This window comes from Bombina bombina, chromosome 7, assembly GCF_027579735.1.
Source record: "Bombina bombina isolate aBomBom1 chromosome 7, aBomBom1.pri, whole genome shotgun sequence".
In the NCBI taxonomy this organism is placed as follows: domain Eukaryota; kingdom Metazoa; phylum Chordata; class Amphibia; order Anura; family Bombinatoridae; genus Bombina; species Bombina bombina.
In genome coordinates this window covers 47787682-47805275 of record NC_069505.1, presented here as the reverse complement: position 1 = coordinate 47805275, position 17594 = coordinate 47787682, and the positions used below count along the sequence as shown (strand labels likewise).

Sequence of the window (17594 nt, the reverse complement as noted above, 5' to 3'; positions counted from 1 at the left end):
GACGTAATTTCCGGTTTAGTGAAGTCATCAACGTAGGAGGCGCGGAGTTTTTTTTTTTTCCCCATCAAGCTTTATTGATCATATCTCGTAATCGTATTTATATTGTACCTCTTGCGCCGTGAGCACAAGACGGAGAGCAGCTAGAGGATGTTTTACCATGTAAGTGCCTGCAGCACTCGTGTAACCGCAGCTCAGTGTTACTCCGTATCTAATGCGCAAGCTATACGCGTGTAATCTCATTTTCTGCCCACAGATATCACTGGAACATGAGATCCTGCTACATCCCAGGTACTTTGGCCCCAACTTGCTCAACACGGTGAAACAGAAGCTCTTCACTGAGGTAGAGGGGACCTGCACAGGCAAGTGAGTATTACTTAGTGCAGCAGTGGGTACTGAATTGTATTTGTTATCACATCACAGGAAGTTGTCATAACATATGTTATTACATCACAGGAAGTTGTGTTATCACATATGTTATTACATCACAGGAAGTTGTGCTATCACATATGTTATTACATCACAGGAAGTTGTCATAACATATGTTATTACATCACAGGAAGTTGTGTTATCACATATGTTATTACATCACAGGAAGTTGTGCTATCACATATGTTATTACATCACAGGAAGTTGTGCTATCACATATGTTATTACATCACAGGAAGTTGTGCTATCACATATGTTATTACATCACAGGAAGTTGTGCTATCACATATGTTATTACATCACAGGAAGTTGTGCTATCACATATGTTATTACATCACAGGAAGTTGTCATAACATATGTTATTACATCACAGGAAGTTGTGCTATCACATATGTTGTTACATCACAGGAAGTTGTGCTATCACATATGTTGTTACATCACAGGAAGTTGTGCTATCACATATGTTGTTACATCACAGGAAGTTGTGCTATCACATATGTTGTTACATCACAGGAAGTTGTGCTATCACATATGTTGTTACATCACAGGAAGTTGTGCTATTACATGTTCTATTACATCACAGGAAGTTGTTTCTTTACATCCAGGGTGCCAAGGTTTGCCACCACTGCCATAGATCATTATAAAGACCACAGAGGGGGGGGGATTAAATCACTATTCAATATATGTGTTACATAGAAGTCAATTTTTTTTCTCTGGGCATTTTTGGTGTGGCTATTTCCATGGCACTGATACTGTGGGCATCTGCTTTATAAACAAAGGGACACTAATTGTATGTGTAACAATCTGGTCTTGGTCCCAAAGAAATGTATTGATTGTATTATTGGAGTCACCCCAGCTTTACTTTTGTTTCCGCTGCAGATACGGATTTGTTATTGCCGTCACCACGATTGATAACATTGGCGCAGGGGTAATTCAGCCAGGGCGAGGCTTTGTGCTGTACCCTGTAAAGTATAAGGCTATAGTCTTCCGTCCCTTTAAGGGTGAAGTGGTGGATGCTGTGGTTACTCAAGTAAACAAGGTGAGGACTTGAGCATAAAAATCTCATTGTTGAGTCTGGGGCATGTTTGTATTCTTCTAGTGTCCTATCTTCTATATCATGATGTAAGTTGTATATTACCTGCTATAATCCGCTTAAAGCTATATCAGACTGCAGATTAATAAAATATCAGTGGCATACAGGGACAAAATGTGAGCGCTTAGTTTGCAGGAAGTGAAGGATTAATGGGCAGTATTGCGCACTATTGTAGGTTTGAGTTAAGATTTATTAACAAATATAACATTATAGGGATATGAAACCCAAAATGTTTCTTTCGTGACTCAGAACATGCGATTTTAAACAACTTTTTATAATTTGCTTCTATTATCACTTTTTCTTCGTTCTCTTTGGTTTCTTTTGTTGAAAAGCATAGTCGTAAGCTTAGGAGATGGTGTTCTGTCAAGATTTTTTTCTCCGTCTAAATTTGAGCATGCGCACAATTACATAATTGCACTCAACGTATGTTTCAAAAGAATGTGTGTAATGCGAATATGTAAATACAACCATGAGCACATTGTTCGGAAGCAAATGATGAAAATTAGTCCTTGCATTCCTCATGAAAGCGGTCACGTACTGTACATGCGGCATGCGCAGTAACATTAGGTGGTAGCAAATTTTGACGGATAACTTATTTTAACCCCTTAATGACCGAGGACGTGCAGGGTACGTCCTCAAAAAAAAAAGGCAGTTAACGCCTGAGGACGTACCCTGCACGTCCTCGGTGTGGAAAGCAGCTGGAAGCGATCCTGCTCGCTTCCAGCTGCTTTCCGGTTATTGCAGTGATGCCTCGATATGGAGGCATCCTGCAATAACCATGTATGGCCATCCGATGCAGAGAGAGCCACTCTGTGGCCCTCTCTGCACCGGACATCGATGGCCGGTATCGTTGGTGGGTGGGAGGCGGGTGGCGGCCATCGATGGGCCCAGTGATGTGGAGGGGGGCGGGGATTACCGGGGGCGCGCACGGGCGCACGCGCGTGCACGATAGGGAGGGGGCGGGTGGGAACCGCTACACTACAGAAAATATGCACCATAGGATTTGCTAATCAGGGTTCTAAAACGTAATAATAATAAAAATAAAAAGCAAAATCAGGGGGTGTTGGGTTAGTATGTGGGAGGGAAGCTACACTACAGAAAAAAAAATGGGGAAAAATAAAAAAAAAAAACATTTTTTTCTGCAAATTGGGTACTGGCAGATAGCTGCCAGTACCCAAGATGGCCCCCAAAAAGGCAAAGGGGGATGGTTAGAGAGATGTTTGAGGGGGGATCAGGGAGGTTGGGGGCTAAGGGGGATCCTAAACAGCAGCATATGTAAATATGCTATACAATTTAAAAAAAAAAAAAAAAAGATTCCCTTTATTTTTGTACTGGCAGACATTCTGCCAGTACTTAAGATGGCGGGGAAAATTGTGGGGTGGGGGAGGGAAGGGAGCTGTTTGGGAGGGATCAGGGCATGTGATGTGTCAGGTGGGAGGCTGATCTCTACACTAAAGCTAAAATTAACCCTGCAAGCTCCCTACAAGCTACCTAATTAACCCCTTCACTGCTAGCCATAATACACGTGTGATGTGCAGCGGCATTTAGCGGCCTTCTAATTGCCAAAAAGCAACGCCAAAGTCATATATGTCTGCTATTTCTGAACAAAGGGGATCCCAGAGAAGCATTTACAACCATTTGTGACATAATTGCTCAAGCTGTTTGTAAATGATTTCAGTGAGAAACCTGAAATTGTGAAAAATTTAACGTTTTTTTTTAATTTGATCGCATCTGGCGGTGAAATGGTGGCATGAAATATACCAAAATGTGCCTAGATCAATACTTGGGGTTGTCTACTACACTACACTAAAGCTAAAATTAAACCTGCAAGCTCCCTACAAACTCCCTAATTAACCCCTTCACTGCTGGGCATAATACACTTGTGGTGCGCAGTGGCATTTAGCGTCCTTCTAATTACCAAAAAGCAACGCCAAAGCCATATATGTCTGCTATTTCTGAACAAAGGGGATCCCAGAGAAGCATTTACAACCATTTATGCCATAATTGCACAAGTTGTTTGTAAATAATTTCAGTGAGAAACCTAAAGTTTGTGAAAAAAATTGTGAAAAAGTGAACGATTTTCTTTATTTGATTGCATTTGGCGGTGAAATGGTGGCATGAAATATACCAAAATGGGCCTAGATCAATACTTTGGGATGTCTACTAAAAAAAATATATACATGTGAAGGGATATTCAGAGATTCCTGGAAGATATCAGTGTCCCAATGTAACTAGCGCTAATTTTGAAAAAAAGTGGTTTGGAAATAGCAAAGTGCTACTTGTATTTATGGCCCTATAGTTTACAAAAAAAGCAAAGAACATGTAAACATTGGGTATTTCTAAACTCAGGACAAAATATAGAAACTATTTAGCACGGGTGTTTTTTGGTGGTTGTAGATGTGTAACAGATTTTGGGGGTCATAGTTAGAAAAAGTGTGTTTATTTTCAATTGTTTCCTCATATTTTATATTTTTTTTTATAGTAAATTATAAGATATGATGAAAATAATGGTATCTTTAGAAAGTCCATTTAATGGCGAGAAAAACGGTATATAATATGCGTGGGTACAGTAAATGAGTAAGGGGAAAATTACAGCTAAACACAAACACCGCAAAAATGTAAAAATAGCCTTGGTCCCAAACGGACAGAAAATGGAAAAGTTCTGCGGTCATTAAGGGGTTAACAGATTAAAGTTAATATACAAATTTAATGCAGTGCTCTGCTACTGAGTATTAACAGATATAAAGTTTTTTTAAAAAATGTATTAACTTTCATGTGTTAAAATAAGTTATCCGTCAAAATTTGCTAGCACATAATGTTACGGCGCATGTGACCACTTTCTTGAGGAATGCAAGAACTCGCTTTCATCTGACAAAATGTTCTACTAAATGTGCGCTTCCTTGTATTTACCTAATCGCATGCCACACATTCTTTTGAAACATGTCTGGAGTGTGATTACGTATTTGTGTGCATTCGCATGTTGTGGTAGCAAATTTCGACAGAGAAGTAAATCTCAACAGAACACCGGCCCATTTCTTGAGCACTATATGGCAGTAGTTTTACAAGAATGCTATCGATTTGCAAGAACACTAGATGGCACTATTTCCTGATATGTAGTGCCCCAGGTGCCTACCTTGGTATCTCTTCAACAAAGAATACCATAGGAACAAAGCACATTTGATAATATAAGTAAATTGGATTTTTTTTTAAATGTTTTTTTATTGATTTAATATAAATTCCATAATTATAAACTATAAGGCAATTGAAAAAAGATGTGGTTTTTTGAAAATGAGGCTTAGCTGCACAAGTTTGTTTTTTTCTGTATGAAATTCTCTGTACATTTGTCAATGTCAAGGACATTGTATTAAAGGGACAGTCTAGTCAAACTTTCATGGTTCAGGTAGAGCAGCAACTTTCTAATTTACTTATATTATCGATTTTTTTTTCTTTGTTCTCTTGGTATCTTTATTTGAAAAAGCAAGAATGTAAGCATAGGAGCTGGACCAGTTTTAGTTCAGTACCTGGGTAGCACTTTCTGTTTGGTGTCTAAATGTAGCCACCAATCAGCAAGCGCTACCCAGATGCTGAACCAAAAATGGGCCGGCTTCTAAGCTTACATTCAAATGAAGATACCAAGAGAACAAATATTTTTTTATAATGGAGTAAATTAGAAAATTGCTTAAAATTGCTGCTCTATCTGAATCATGAAAGTTTAATTTTGAGAAGACTGTCCCTTTAACCACGTCACGCATTGTGTGTGGGGGGGGGGAACTGTGTTTTTTTTTTTTTTTTTTTTTTTTTTTTTTTTTTTGTTTGTTTATTTTTCCTTTGCCTCTGCAGGTTGGATTGTTCACAGAAATTGGGCCTATGTCCTGTTTTATTTCCAGACATGTGAGTGTTTTGTGCTCTGTCTCAGCACTGTGTATGAGTAGTACAATGGCACATCTCTCTCTATTTAAAGTAAAAATATCATTTTTAAATACATGTCCGTTTCCTGACACCTACAAGTCAGTACCTGGGTCCTCATAATTATTGGTGGTCATCTAAGTTCCAAAATACACTTCCATAACGCCTGTATCCTTTTTATATATATATATATATATATATATATATATATATATATATATATATATATATATATATATATATATATATATATATAGTACATATGTAGCAGGAAATGTCCGCTAGTCCTTGATATTAGTTTGACTCTTCTCGTTTAGTGACTTGTACAACAAACTTGTGTAATCGCCATTTTTCCTCCTTTCCCAGTCCATCCCATCTGAAATGGAGTTTGATCCAAACTCCAACCCTCCCTGCTACAAAACCGTAGATGAGGTAAGTGAGATTGGTCTATTATAGTGTCACACAGTCATGTGATATCTTTAGTGCGCACAGGAACATATTCTAATTAAGCTTTCATTCCAGCTTTTCAAATAAAGACACCAAGAGAACTTGATAATAGGAGTCAAATAGAAAGTTGCTTAAAATTTCTGCTCTATCCGAATCATAAAATAAAAATCTGGTTTAGTATCTCTTTAAACACTACATGCAATTTACAGAATCTGCTAAAATGAGGGAATCTCCATTTAGAGTTATCCATAATGATTACCTAATGCCCAGGAGAGCACAGAAATGGGGAAATGAATAATATCTGCATGTAACCCTAATATAATTACACTTAAAGGGACAGTTCACCCAAAAATGTTCTCCCATTTAAATTGTTCCCAATGATCCATTTTACCTGCTGGAGTGTATTAAATTGTTTACAAGTAGCTCCTTTACCTCTATTTCGGCCTTTGAAATAGCTGATATAGCTTGTGGTTTCCCAACCTATACTGGAGTCTCAGCTATTGAATAGCCAGCTGAAGAAATGACACTCCCAGTGGGGTGCAGTATAGTTAAGTTAAGTAATGATCATTTTCTATTGTTCTCTCTATGTATTGCGCTTTAGATTTCCAGACAAATATAAGATAAGGAAGCAAGTGTGTGTATACAAAGTGATAACATAATGAGAGATCTTAGCTAAAGCTCAACCCATTGTAATAGGCTGTGGTTTAAAAACACAAAACCAGCTATTTCATATACACAAATAAACCTGAAAATGCAATTTCTCATACATTTTATACTCTACAACTGGTTTAACAAGTCATTGGAAATACATGAATATAAAAACAATTTTACAGTGTACTGTCCCATGTATGAGTGGCCTAGATTTGATTCAGTTTTGGGCGAAAATGTAAATTTTTCCAGTCTGCAATCCTGAGGATTAGGTTCTTAATATTTAATAATTGGATTAATAAGAAAATCCCATCCTGCAGGCTATTATAGAAGCATATGATTCTAAGATATAGAAAACAAATAGGCGTAGTGATTGTTAAAACCTGGGAAAATGCATTGTATATATGGGCGGCAAGTTTAAAAATCAAATAAATTAGCTAGTTAATGTGGATGGGGTAAAATGGGTCTGCTTTCTTTATAAGGTCCGTCTTTTTTTGACGGACCTTATAAGTTGAATGTATACAATTCGCAAGCAGAAAAAATATTTTAAACTGTATTTGAAGGAACATTAAACCCACATTTATTTATTTTTCCTTTCACGATTTAGAAAGATCATACAATTTTAAACAACTTTCTGATTTACTTCTATTTTCTAATTTCCTTAATTCTCTTAATATACTTTGCTGAAAAGCATATCTAGATAGGCTCAGTAGCTGTTGATTGGTGGCAGCACATAGATGCCTCGTGTAATTGGCTCACCCCTTAGTGACCAGACCACAGGGCTATTTTTACATTTCTGCCGTGTTTGTGTTTAGCTGTAATTTTCCTCTTATTTACCATTTTTCTCGCCATTAAATGGACTTTCTAAAGATACCATTATTTTTATCATATTTTTTATAATTTACTATTAAAAAAAATATATTAAATATGATGGGGGGGGGGGGAAACACGCTTTTTCTAACTTTGACCCCCAAAATCTGTTACCCTTCTACAACCACCAAAAAACACCCATGCTAAATAGTTTCAAAATTTTGTCCTGAGTTTAGAAATACCCAATGTTTACATGTTCTTTGCTTTTTTTTGCAAGTTATTGGGCAATAAGTACAAGTAGCACTTTGCTATTTCCAAATTTATTTTTTTCCCCTCAAAATTAGCGCTAGTTACATTGGAACACTGATATCTGTCAGGAATCCCTGAGTATCCCTTCACATGTATATATCCTCCTTTTTTTCTTTTTGTGGACAACCCAAAGTATTGATCTAGGCCCATTTTGGTATATTTCATGCCACCATTTTACAGCCAAATGCGATTTAAAAAAATAAAACAATCGTTCACAAACTTTAGGTTTCTCACTGAAATTATTTACAAACAGCTTGTGCAATTATGGCACAAATGGTTGTAAATGCTTCTCTGGGATCCCCTTTGTTCAGAAATAACAGACATATATGGCTCTGGCATTGCTTTTTGGTAATTAGAAGGCCGCTAAATGCCGCTGCGCACCACACATTTATTATGCCCAGCAGTGAAGGGGTTAATTGGGTAGCTTGAAGGGTTAATTTTAGTTTTAGAGATCACCTGACAGATCCCACCCCCTGTCCCTCTCAAACAGCTCTCTTCCCTCCCCCAGCCCACAATTGTCCCTGCCATCTTAAAGGGACAATTTACACCAGAATTCTTATTGTTTTAAAAGATAGATAATCCCTTTATTACCCATTTCCCAGTTTTGCATAACCAGCACAGTTATAATATTATACTTTTAACCTCTGTGATTATCTTGTATCTAACCCTCTGCAAACTGCCCCTTTTTTCAGTTCTTTTGACAGACTTGCAGTCTAGCCAATCAGTGCCTGCTCCCAGATAACTTCTCGTGCACGAGCACAGTGTTATATATATGAAATACGTGAACTAGCACCCTCTAGTGGTGAAAAACTGTTAAAATACAATCTGAAAGAGGTGGGCTTCAAGGTCTAAGAAATTAGCATATGAACCTCCTAGGTTAAGCTTTCAACTAAGAATACCAAGAGATCAAAGCAAAATTGGTGATAAAAGTAAATTGGAAAATTGTTTAAAATTGCACGCTCTATCTGAATCATGAAAGTTTATTTTGGTCTAGACTGTCCCTTTAAGTATTGAGAGAAAGTCTGCCAGTGCTGAAATAAAAGGCTTTTTAAAATAAATAAATAAAAACAAATATATATATTCTGCTGTGTAGGATCCCCCCTTAACCACCATCCTCTGTGACCCTCCTCCCCCCACTAGCTATTTGACACCACTTTGGGTACTGGCAGCTGTCCCAGATCCCTTTTTAAAAAAAGTATTCTCCCCCTCCTTTGCCACTCACCACCCTCCCTGCGTTTCAGTTTTTTTTTTTAACTGGCCAGATCGCGGGCGTGCACACCCTCCCCTCACCCCCCACGCACGCACCCGACAATCACAATTGCTGGCCGGAATTTCGCCAGCGATGGGCTGCCTCCCTGCAATGGCTCTCGCCCACCAACGATCAGCACCATGGCCCTCTCTGCATCGATGTGTAAAAAAGGGTATCGCAGTGATGCCTCAATATTGAAGCATCCCTGCAATACCCTGAGAGCAGTTGGATGTAATAGCAATTGTTTCTTGCGCTCGTTTTCACAGAGGACGTACCAGGTACGTCCATTGTCGTTAACTGACAGTTTCTGCAGGACGTACCTAGTACGTCCTCTGTCATTAAGGGGTTAATAAAGGATATATAAGGAATAAAGCAAATTATATAATAGAAGTGAATTGGGATGTTGTTTAAAATTGTATTCTCTATCTGTATCAATAATGAAAAGTTTTGCGTTTAATGTCCCTTTAAGTACTGTATATATCAATATGGAAATGTTAAATTTTGGAAATAAAGTTTGTATAAAAACCAAAAACAAACCACTACATGCAATTTTATAAGTACAGATGGCCCTTGGTTTACGCCGGTTCAATTTGCTCCGTTTCAGAATAACAACCTTTTTTTCAGTCATGTGACTGCTATTGAAAAGCTTTGGAAAGCAATGCACTTTTTAAAATAGCCAGTAGGTGGAGCTGTCCACTTGTTTTGCAGCAAAGTTATGCAACTTAACAGCCTTAAATTGATCTGTGTACACAGAGCAGACCAGACCTATCAAGTAACAAGATTTAGCAGCCACTTCCCTATTATCTTCCTGTCCAGCTGCTTGAGGTGAAGGTGTCTAACTGCCTATTAATCACTGCAGATTGAAATGCATAGAATAGGTGCAGACCCAATATTATCTAACATGCTAACAATGCAGAGAACTGATTGCAGAAAAATGCAAGTAAAAAACGTTTTTGTTCATTAAACTTAGTTTTATGATACAATCTATATTATTAGTTTTATAATGCTGTTTAGCATTTAAAGTCTTCATTTCAAAGCTTTAAAAATAATGTATTAGGTGTTACTTTATTACAATTTTGAGAGAGGCCTGGAATCTAACTCCCTCACTTCCCATTGACTTACATTATAAACTGGGTTTTAATTTGCAACGGTTTCGATTTACAACCATTCCTCCTGGAACCTAACCCCGGCGTAAACTGAGGGCTACCTGTATAGTATTTAGGTTATTCACCGCCTCCCTCTAATTACGGGTGCACCATGTTGAAATCAAAATGTCACTGCATTCCAGTGCTGCCTGTTTGCACATGTGCAGTGCCTCTCCTTCACATACTTAGTGTGTAACCTACGTTCCTTAATGGGAGGTGCATGAAATGTGTCCTTTTTAACTACAATTAGTTACTTGAATAATATCCTCATATGAATTTGAAACTGGACACAGACACACTCACATACCTTGGTGCAGTTTGTCGTCCGTCTGCCATACAACAGCAGTTTGTGCCTTAGTGCACAGCTTATAATACAGGTCTAAAGATGAACTTAACATAAACGTACTCCTGAAGCGTTAGACAGGCTGCATTGTAAAGCTGTATATTCATCTTGACTGTTAATGAAGCAGATATTTTATGTTCTGATATATTTAGTTTTTATTTATTAACTTAAACTCACACCCCTAATGTCGCTGGTTTGTTAACCCTTTCCCGCCATAAGGACGTTCTGTGCCATCTTCACTGCTATGGGCTTTAGCGCCGTTAGGACTACATGGAACGTCCTAGACGTTTGGCTGTCCTGAAGCCATAGCGGCTTGGTAAATGGGATCGTGTGCTGGAGGTCGAGCCTGGTATCGTAGGCACTCCCCGCCCCAATCACATGATCGCGTGATTTCAATTCGTTTACATCGGAACTTCTTTCTGATGTAGACCAATTAGTCCAAGCCGGAAAGGGTTAAAGGTTCCCGTTTAGTTTGTGTAATTTAGGAATGGTAAAAAAAAACAATTCCTATTTAAAGGGACCAGAAGCCTCACAGCTGATTTGCACACTAATGTGTTTCAAATCATCAATAGAAGCCAAAATTATCAGTATGTCAGTGATAGCTTTTACTGCGCAGTCTGCACAGACAGAGGTCATTTAGTTAAAGGAACAGTGAAGACAAAATGATCATTATGTCAGTGATAGCTTTTACTGCACAGACAGAGGTCATTTAGTTAAAGGAACAGTGAAGACAAAATGATCATTATGTCAGTGATAGCTTTTACTGCGCAGACAGAGGTCATTTAGTTAAAGGAACAGTGAAGACAAAATGATCATTATGTCAGTGATAGCTTTTACTGCACAGACAGAGGTCATTTAGTTAAAGGAACAGTGAAGACAAAATGATCATTATGTCAGTGATAGCTTTTACTGCGCAGACAGAGGTCATTTAATTAAAGGAACAGTGAAGACAAAATGATCATTATGTCAGTGATAGCTTTTACTGCGCAGACAGAGGTCATTTAGTTAAAGGAACAGTGAAGACAAAATGATCATTATGTCAGTGATAGCTTTTACTGCGCAGACAGAGGTCATTTAGTTAAAGGAACAGTGAAGACAAAATGATCATTATGTCATTGATAGCTTTTACTGCACAGACAGAGGTCATTTAGTTAAAGAAACAGTGAAGACAAAATGATCATTATGTCAGTGATGGCTTTTACTGCGCAGACAGAGGTCATTTTGTTAAAGGAACAGTGAAGACAAAATGAAACTGTCATGGTTCAGATAGAGCTTACATTTTTAAACAACTTTCCAATTTGCTTTGTTCTCTTAGAATTCTTTGTTGAAAACTAATCCTAGTTAGGCTGATAGGAGCTTAGGAGCATGCACGTGTCTATATCGGCAGTGTTTGTAACTATTACTATAAATAAAGTTGCAAAACGCTGCTGCCAAATGGCTATGGACACGTGAATGCTCCTGAGCTCACATAGGATTACTCTTTAAAGGGACACTGAACCCAATTTTTTTTCTTTTGCTATTCAGATAGAGCAGCAATTTTAAGCAACTTTCTGATTTTCTCCTATAATCAATTTTTCTTTGTTCTCTTGCTATCTTTATTTAAAAAAGAAGGTAGCTAAGCTTTTTTTGGTTCAGACCTGGACAGCACTTTTATTGTTGGATTAATTTATCCACCAATCGGCAAGAACAACCCAGGTTGTTCACCAAAAATGGGCTGGCATCTAAACTCACATTCTTGCATTTCAAATAAAGATACCAAGACAATGAAGAAAATTTGATAATAGGAGTAAATTAGAAAAATGCTTAAAATTATATGCTCTATTTGAATCACGAAAGAAAAAAAATTTGGGTTCAGTGTCCCTTTAACAAAGGTTACCAAAAGAACTAAAATTGATAAAAGAAGTAAATTGGAAAGTTAAGTCCATTTAAGTTTAATTTTATCTTTTCTGTCCCTTAAGTTTTTATAGTGATGTCAAGTGACCAGTATACAGCGATCAATGATCATCAGTGTAGCTGCATGTGCGTATAATGATAACACAAATCCTTTATAGGCAGTTCTTACTGAGAGTATAGAGTGAAACCCTTTATGTCTGTGTGTACTGTCCGGTGTAGAAAGCCAGTCCATGATGGTGTCACAGCCCAGTATCCTGGTCCAGGGAGGGAGCAATGGTAACTCCCTTATGTGTTCCGTAAAACCACTTCACTTAATCTCTTTCAGGATGTGGTCATCCAGCAAGATGATGAGATCCGGTTAAAAATTGTAGGAACCAGAGTGGATAAAAATGACATTGTGAGTATGATGACAACTTAGTAGATAGATTATAACTATCTAACTTTAATATCTCTCTCTCTTCTTTCCTCTTTCCCCTTTCTTTCTTTCCTTCTTTCCTCTGTCTCTGTGTCTCTCTCTCTTTCTCTTTCTCTTTCTTTCTTTCTCTTTCTTTCTTTCTCTCTCTTTCTTTCTCTCTCTTTCTTTCTCTCTCTTTCTTTCTCTCTCTTTCTTTCTCTCTCTTTCTTTCTTTCTCTTTCTTTCTCTTTCTTTCTTTCTCTTTCTTTCTTTCTTTCTTTCTCTTTCTTTCTTTCTTTCTCTCTCTTTCTTTCTTTCTCTCTCTTTCTTTCTTTCTTTCTCTCTCTTTCTTTCTTTCTCTCTCTTTCTTTCTTTCTCTCTCTTTCTTTCTTTCTCTCTCTTTCTTTCTTTCTCTCTCTTTCTTTCTTTCTCTCTCTTTCTTTCTTTCTCTCTCTTTCTTTCTTTCTCTCTCTTTCTTTCTTTCTCTCTCTTTCTTTCTTTCTCTCTCTTTCTTTCTTTCTCTCTCTTTCTTTCTTTCTCTCTCTTTCTTTCTTTCTCTCTCTCTTTCTTTCTTTCTCTCTCTTTCTTTCTTTCTTTCTCTCTCTCTTTCTCTCTCTTTCTTTCTCTCTCTTTCTCTCTCTTTCTTTCTCTCTTTCTCTCTCTTTCTCTCTCTTTCTTTCTCTCTCTTCTCTTCTTTCTCTCTCTTTCTTTCTTTCTTTCTTTCTTTCTCTCTTTCTTTCTCTCTCTCTCTTTCTTTCTCTCTCTCTCTTTCTTTCTCTCTCTCTCTTTCTTTCTCTCTCTCTCTTTCTTTCTTTCTTTCTCTCTTTCTTTCTTTCTTTCTCTCTCTTTCTTTCTTTCTCTCTCTCTCTTTCTATTATAATATTGTGTTACTTAAGCAGATTATTAACCTGTTCCCTGTGTTTATATCACTGTGAGATGTGTTTATGACTATTGCGTATTTAACTGCTGCGGTTCTGTCTTGCAGTTTGCGATTGGCTCTCTGATGGACGATTACCTTGGTAAATATTTATTTTCTTGCTCTTGTAGGTTATATTTTCATGTATGTTTTTAGTGCACGTTCCCTTTTGTGTCTTTCTTTTCCCTCTTTCTGATCAGTCTGTGTTTTGTAGGTCTGGTCAGCTGATGGGAGTTTGCCTGGACTCGTCGTCATGTGCTGTGGACTTCCAGTAGATTCCTGTATTATATTTGCAGCCGTGGCAGGGCCTGAGGTCTCGTCTGCTTGTGTACAAATATTCTTGTTATATTTTGTTTAATAAAATGATAACTCCTCAGATGTTGCATTTATTGGATTAAATTGAAATAAAAATATTTGGGTTTGTCTCAGAGCTTGACAAATACCAGCACCATGGCGCTTCATAAACAAAAAGTCCTAGCGCCAAGTAAAATGCTTTTAGATAAAGAGTAGAAGCACTTATCAGCTATTTCAGTGATTTTCCCTCTTTAACTATCTGGTGAGCCAATGAGAAGAGGCATATATGTCCCAGTAGTGTGTTGCTACTTCTGAATCTATCTGCTTTTCAACTAAGGATAACCAGGGAATTGTCAGGATTTTACCCTTCTTTTATTTGCCGCTGGCTGCCATTTTTACTCACCTGTCTCTCTCTGAATCTGCTGCAAAGTGTGTAAAGCTGCTCACTCACCTAGGCGCCCTCTTATGGCCAAACTGAAGAACATCATCAATGAGAGACATGTTACAGTCCCAGAATTATGTCATCGTTCCCTATTTAAAGGAACAGTCAACACCAGAATTTTTGTTGTTTAAAAAGAAAGATCATCCCTTTATTACCCATTCACTAGTTTTGCATAACCATCAGTTATAATACACGTTTTACCTCTGTAATTACCTTGTATGTAAGCTTCTGCTGACTGCCCCTTTATTTCAGTTCTTTTGACAGACTTGCATTTTAGCCAATCAGTGCTCACTCCTAGGTCACTTCACGTGCATGAGCTCAATGTTATCTATATGAAACGTGAACTAATGCCCTCTAGTGGTCAAAATGCATTCAGATTAGAGGCAGTCTTCAAAGTCTAAGAAATTACCATATGAACCTCCTAGGTTTAGCTTTCAACTAATAATACCAAGAGAACAAAGCAAAATTGGTGATAAAAGTAAATTGGGAAGTTGTTTAAAATTCCATTCCCTATTTAAATCATGAAAGGTTTTTTTGGACTTGACTGTCCCTTTAAGTGCCTGAGTTCAGTCTGCATTTGCCCTTGCGTTTAGTCTTCTTTTTGAGTTCCTGTGTATTACCTGGCTTGTCTGACTTCCCTTCTGGTTCCTGACTCTGCTGTTCTTAGTTCCTGATCCTGGCTCATCTGACTACTCGCTTTGGTTTCTGGCCCGGCTCGTCTGACTACTCGCTTTGGTTTCTGACCCGGCTCGTCTGACTACCTGCTCTGGCTTTGACTCCTGGCGTGTCGTTTGGCTTTTTTTGTTAATATTAATAGAAGTGTGATTATTTTTTGCATTTCACGACTCGGTCTGATTCCTGGTACCCTGACAAGAGTTAAGCAAATAAGATAAAAGAATCATAGTTTTTTTTGTTTTGTTTTTTTTGGGGGGGGGGTTCATGTCCCTTTTTGATCTGAAAACATTACCCAGCTAGATAAGTAGTTAAAGGGACAGTCAAGTCCAAAAAAAACTTTCGTGTTTCAAATAGGGCATGTCATTTTAAAAAAACTTTACAATTTACTTTTATCACCAATTTTGCTTTGTTCCCTTGGTATTCTTATTTGAAAGCTAAATCTAGGAGGTTCATATGCATTTGACAGATTTTCACCACTAGAGGGCGTTAGTTCATGTGTTTCATAAAGATAACATTGAGCTCATGCATGTGATTTTACCGAGGAGTGAGCACTGATTGACTAAAATGCAAGTCTGTCAAAAGAAGTGAAATGAAGGGGCTGTCTGCAGAGGCTTAGATACAAGGTAATCACAGAGGTAAAACGTGTATTGTTCTAGCTGTGTTGGTTATGCAAAACTAAGGAATGGGTAATAAAGGGATTATCTATCTTTTAAAAAAAAACAACTAAAATTCTGATGTTGACTGTCCCTTTAATAGAGAAAAGCAAATGAGATGACGACGTTCCATCACGTCAATATAATCAGGATAATATGCAGTCTCTGGTGGGCTTATGTGAGTCTGTTATAGAGAAGGGCTAACACATTGTAGTTACAACTCCTTATGATGAATCCCATTGCTTGGGTTTTACCACTCGCCAATCTTCAGATATATCATCCCATTAACAAGTCTTCTTGCAAACTGATCACAACTTTACCTCCTATTGCTCTCACCTTGTCAGGGTAAGGGTCCACTTCAAAATAGACCTGTCTGCTGTTTTGTTCTCCAAATAAGGTGCCTGGGGTGCGCTGCATGACCTGCAAAGATCTGTCTGGAGGGCTGACCAGCAAACAAAGCTCTAAAATAAACACCAAATGTATGTACACAGCACTACGACTGGGATAGGGTAGCTGCTAAACCTTATATGTCATAGTGCCCAAGGAAATAACCACAGCACCAAGAGGTATCACAAAATTCTTTATTGGAACATCAGGGTTCACAAGACGCCTGTGTTCCAATTGATACCTCTTGGTGCTGTGGGAATTTCCTTGGACACAGCAAACAAAGCTCATTGGGGAACTCGCTAAACCGCCGCCATCTTTGGTCTAATCTCCCCCTTGAGCTGACAGATGAGACAATAGCCTCCCCTTCTCTTCCAGTGGTTGTAAAAGTGCAGTTGGTGTCAGTTTCCCTGGAAATTCCCATATGGCTCTCTAGGTAGGTCTCCACTGATCAGTTTGCTGTGCTCAGTAACCGAGCAATCATCAGTTGAGTAACCATTTCAAAAGATAGGTGTATTTAAAGGGACAGTAAACACTCATTTATTTTATAAGCATAGTATTGTGGTTTTGCTCTTCGTCTAGTCTTGGTATCCGCCATCTTGAAATCTTTCACCTCATTCCAGTGCTGATGTGTTTGCAAACGTGCAGCAACTCACCTTCAGATACCTGCAGTGTAACCTAGGTTTTAAAATGGCAGCACCTATAATTAGATGGTGTTTCTTGAGTGTTTAATGTCCCTTTTAAAGCTTGATACAGCCCTATTTTGAATTGTTGGAGATAATGAGGTTGGAGCTCCTGACCTGTACCTTGTGTTGGCGTGTATGCCTTTTTATGTGCTATCAAACTAATAAAATAAGCTTTTTATTGCTTATTGGTGCCGGTTCGTTTTTTGGCATTTCACCCTGACCGATCCATTTGAGTGCAAGGATTCTGGCTACTCTTTACCTTGTTGATTTCTCAGGGAATCCGGTGAAATTTCCCTGTACTATCCGTTTGCACCTGTTGAACCGGAACCTTCCTTCCCGGCTTTAGCCCCCGTGGGGAGCGCTGAAGAGGAAACACAGAGCGGTGCTGCTGAGATAGCAGTGAAGACAGCGCGGCACGCTGGGTGAGTGCACACACATCTCTGACAGAAGCGTTTACCAAAGGAATTTGTCTTATGGAGCTCCTGAATAGCCTTCAGATTAAACTCTATTGTTGCTGTGATTTTCATATGCTGGCCTCAGCAATAATTATGGCTCTCACAATATAAGCACAATCAACTATGAGCTTTCCAAACTTTTCATGTTGGCGACACACAACATCATTTTGCGATACAGTAATTCAGTTGTACTAGCAAACAGGAGGTTAAACTAACTTGTTTTAAGAGATACGGACACATACATAAATTATATAATAACAAAATGTATTTACAAGTAACCCTAAGTATGTGCAAGAATTGGAAAACGTTTAATAACACCAATAGCTACTTACTATTTTAATGGGATGTATGAGGTTGATAGGATGAGCACAGTTTCTGAATATTTGGTGGAATATTAGATAAAGGCACTCGCATTTCATCATCAAG

At 38.1% G+C, this 17594-nt stretch overlaps 1 protein-coding gene across 1 annotated transcript; it reads left to right on the top strand.

Moving 5' to 3' along the window:
• The first annotated feature begins 20 nt into the window (after positions 1-20).
• Positions 21-13955, top strand: POLR2G (RNA polymerase II subunit G). The gene is made up of 8 exons (XM_053720079.1): positions 21-159; positions 254-363; positions 1306-1465; positions 5360-5410; positions 5792-5857; positions 12595-12666; positions 13649-13682; positions 13794-13955. Exons 1-8 carry the CDS (start codon positions 148-150, stop codon positions 13805-13807), a joined length of 519 nt encoding a protein of 172 aa, XP_053576054.1. The 5' UTR covers positions 21-147; the 3' UTR covers positions 13808-13955.
• Positions 13956-17594: the final 3639 nt, after the last annotated feature.

Bases quoted from the DNA above. Each gene is read 5' to 3' on its own strand.
- POLR2G (XM_053720079.1), top strand. The intron at 5,411-5,791 runs GTGAGTGTTTTG...CTCCTTTCCCAG, and splicing joins CCTGTTTTATTTCCAGACAT to TCCATCCCATCTGAAATGGA. The intron at 12,667-13,648 runs GTGAGTATGATG...TCTGTCTTGCAG, and splicing joins GAGTGGATAAAAATGACATT to TTTGCGATTGGCTCTCTGAT.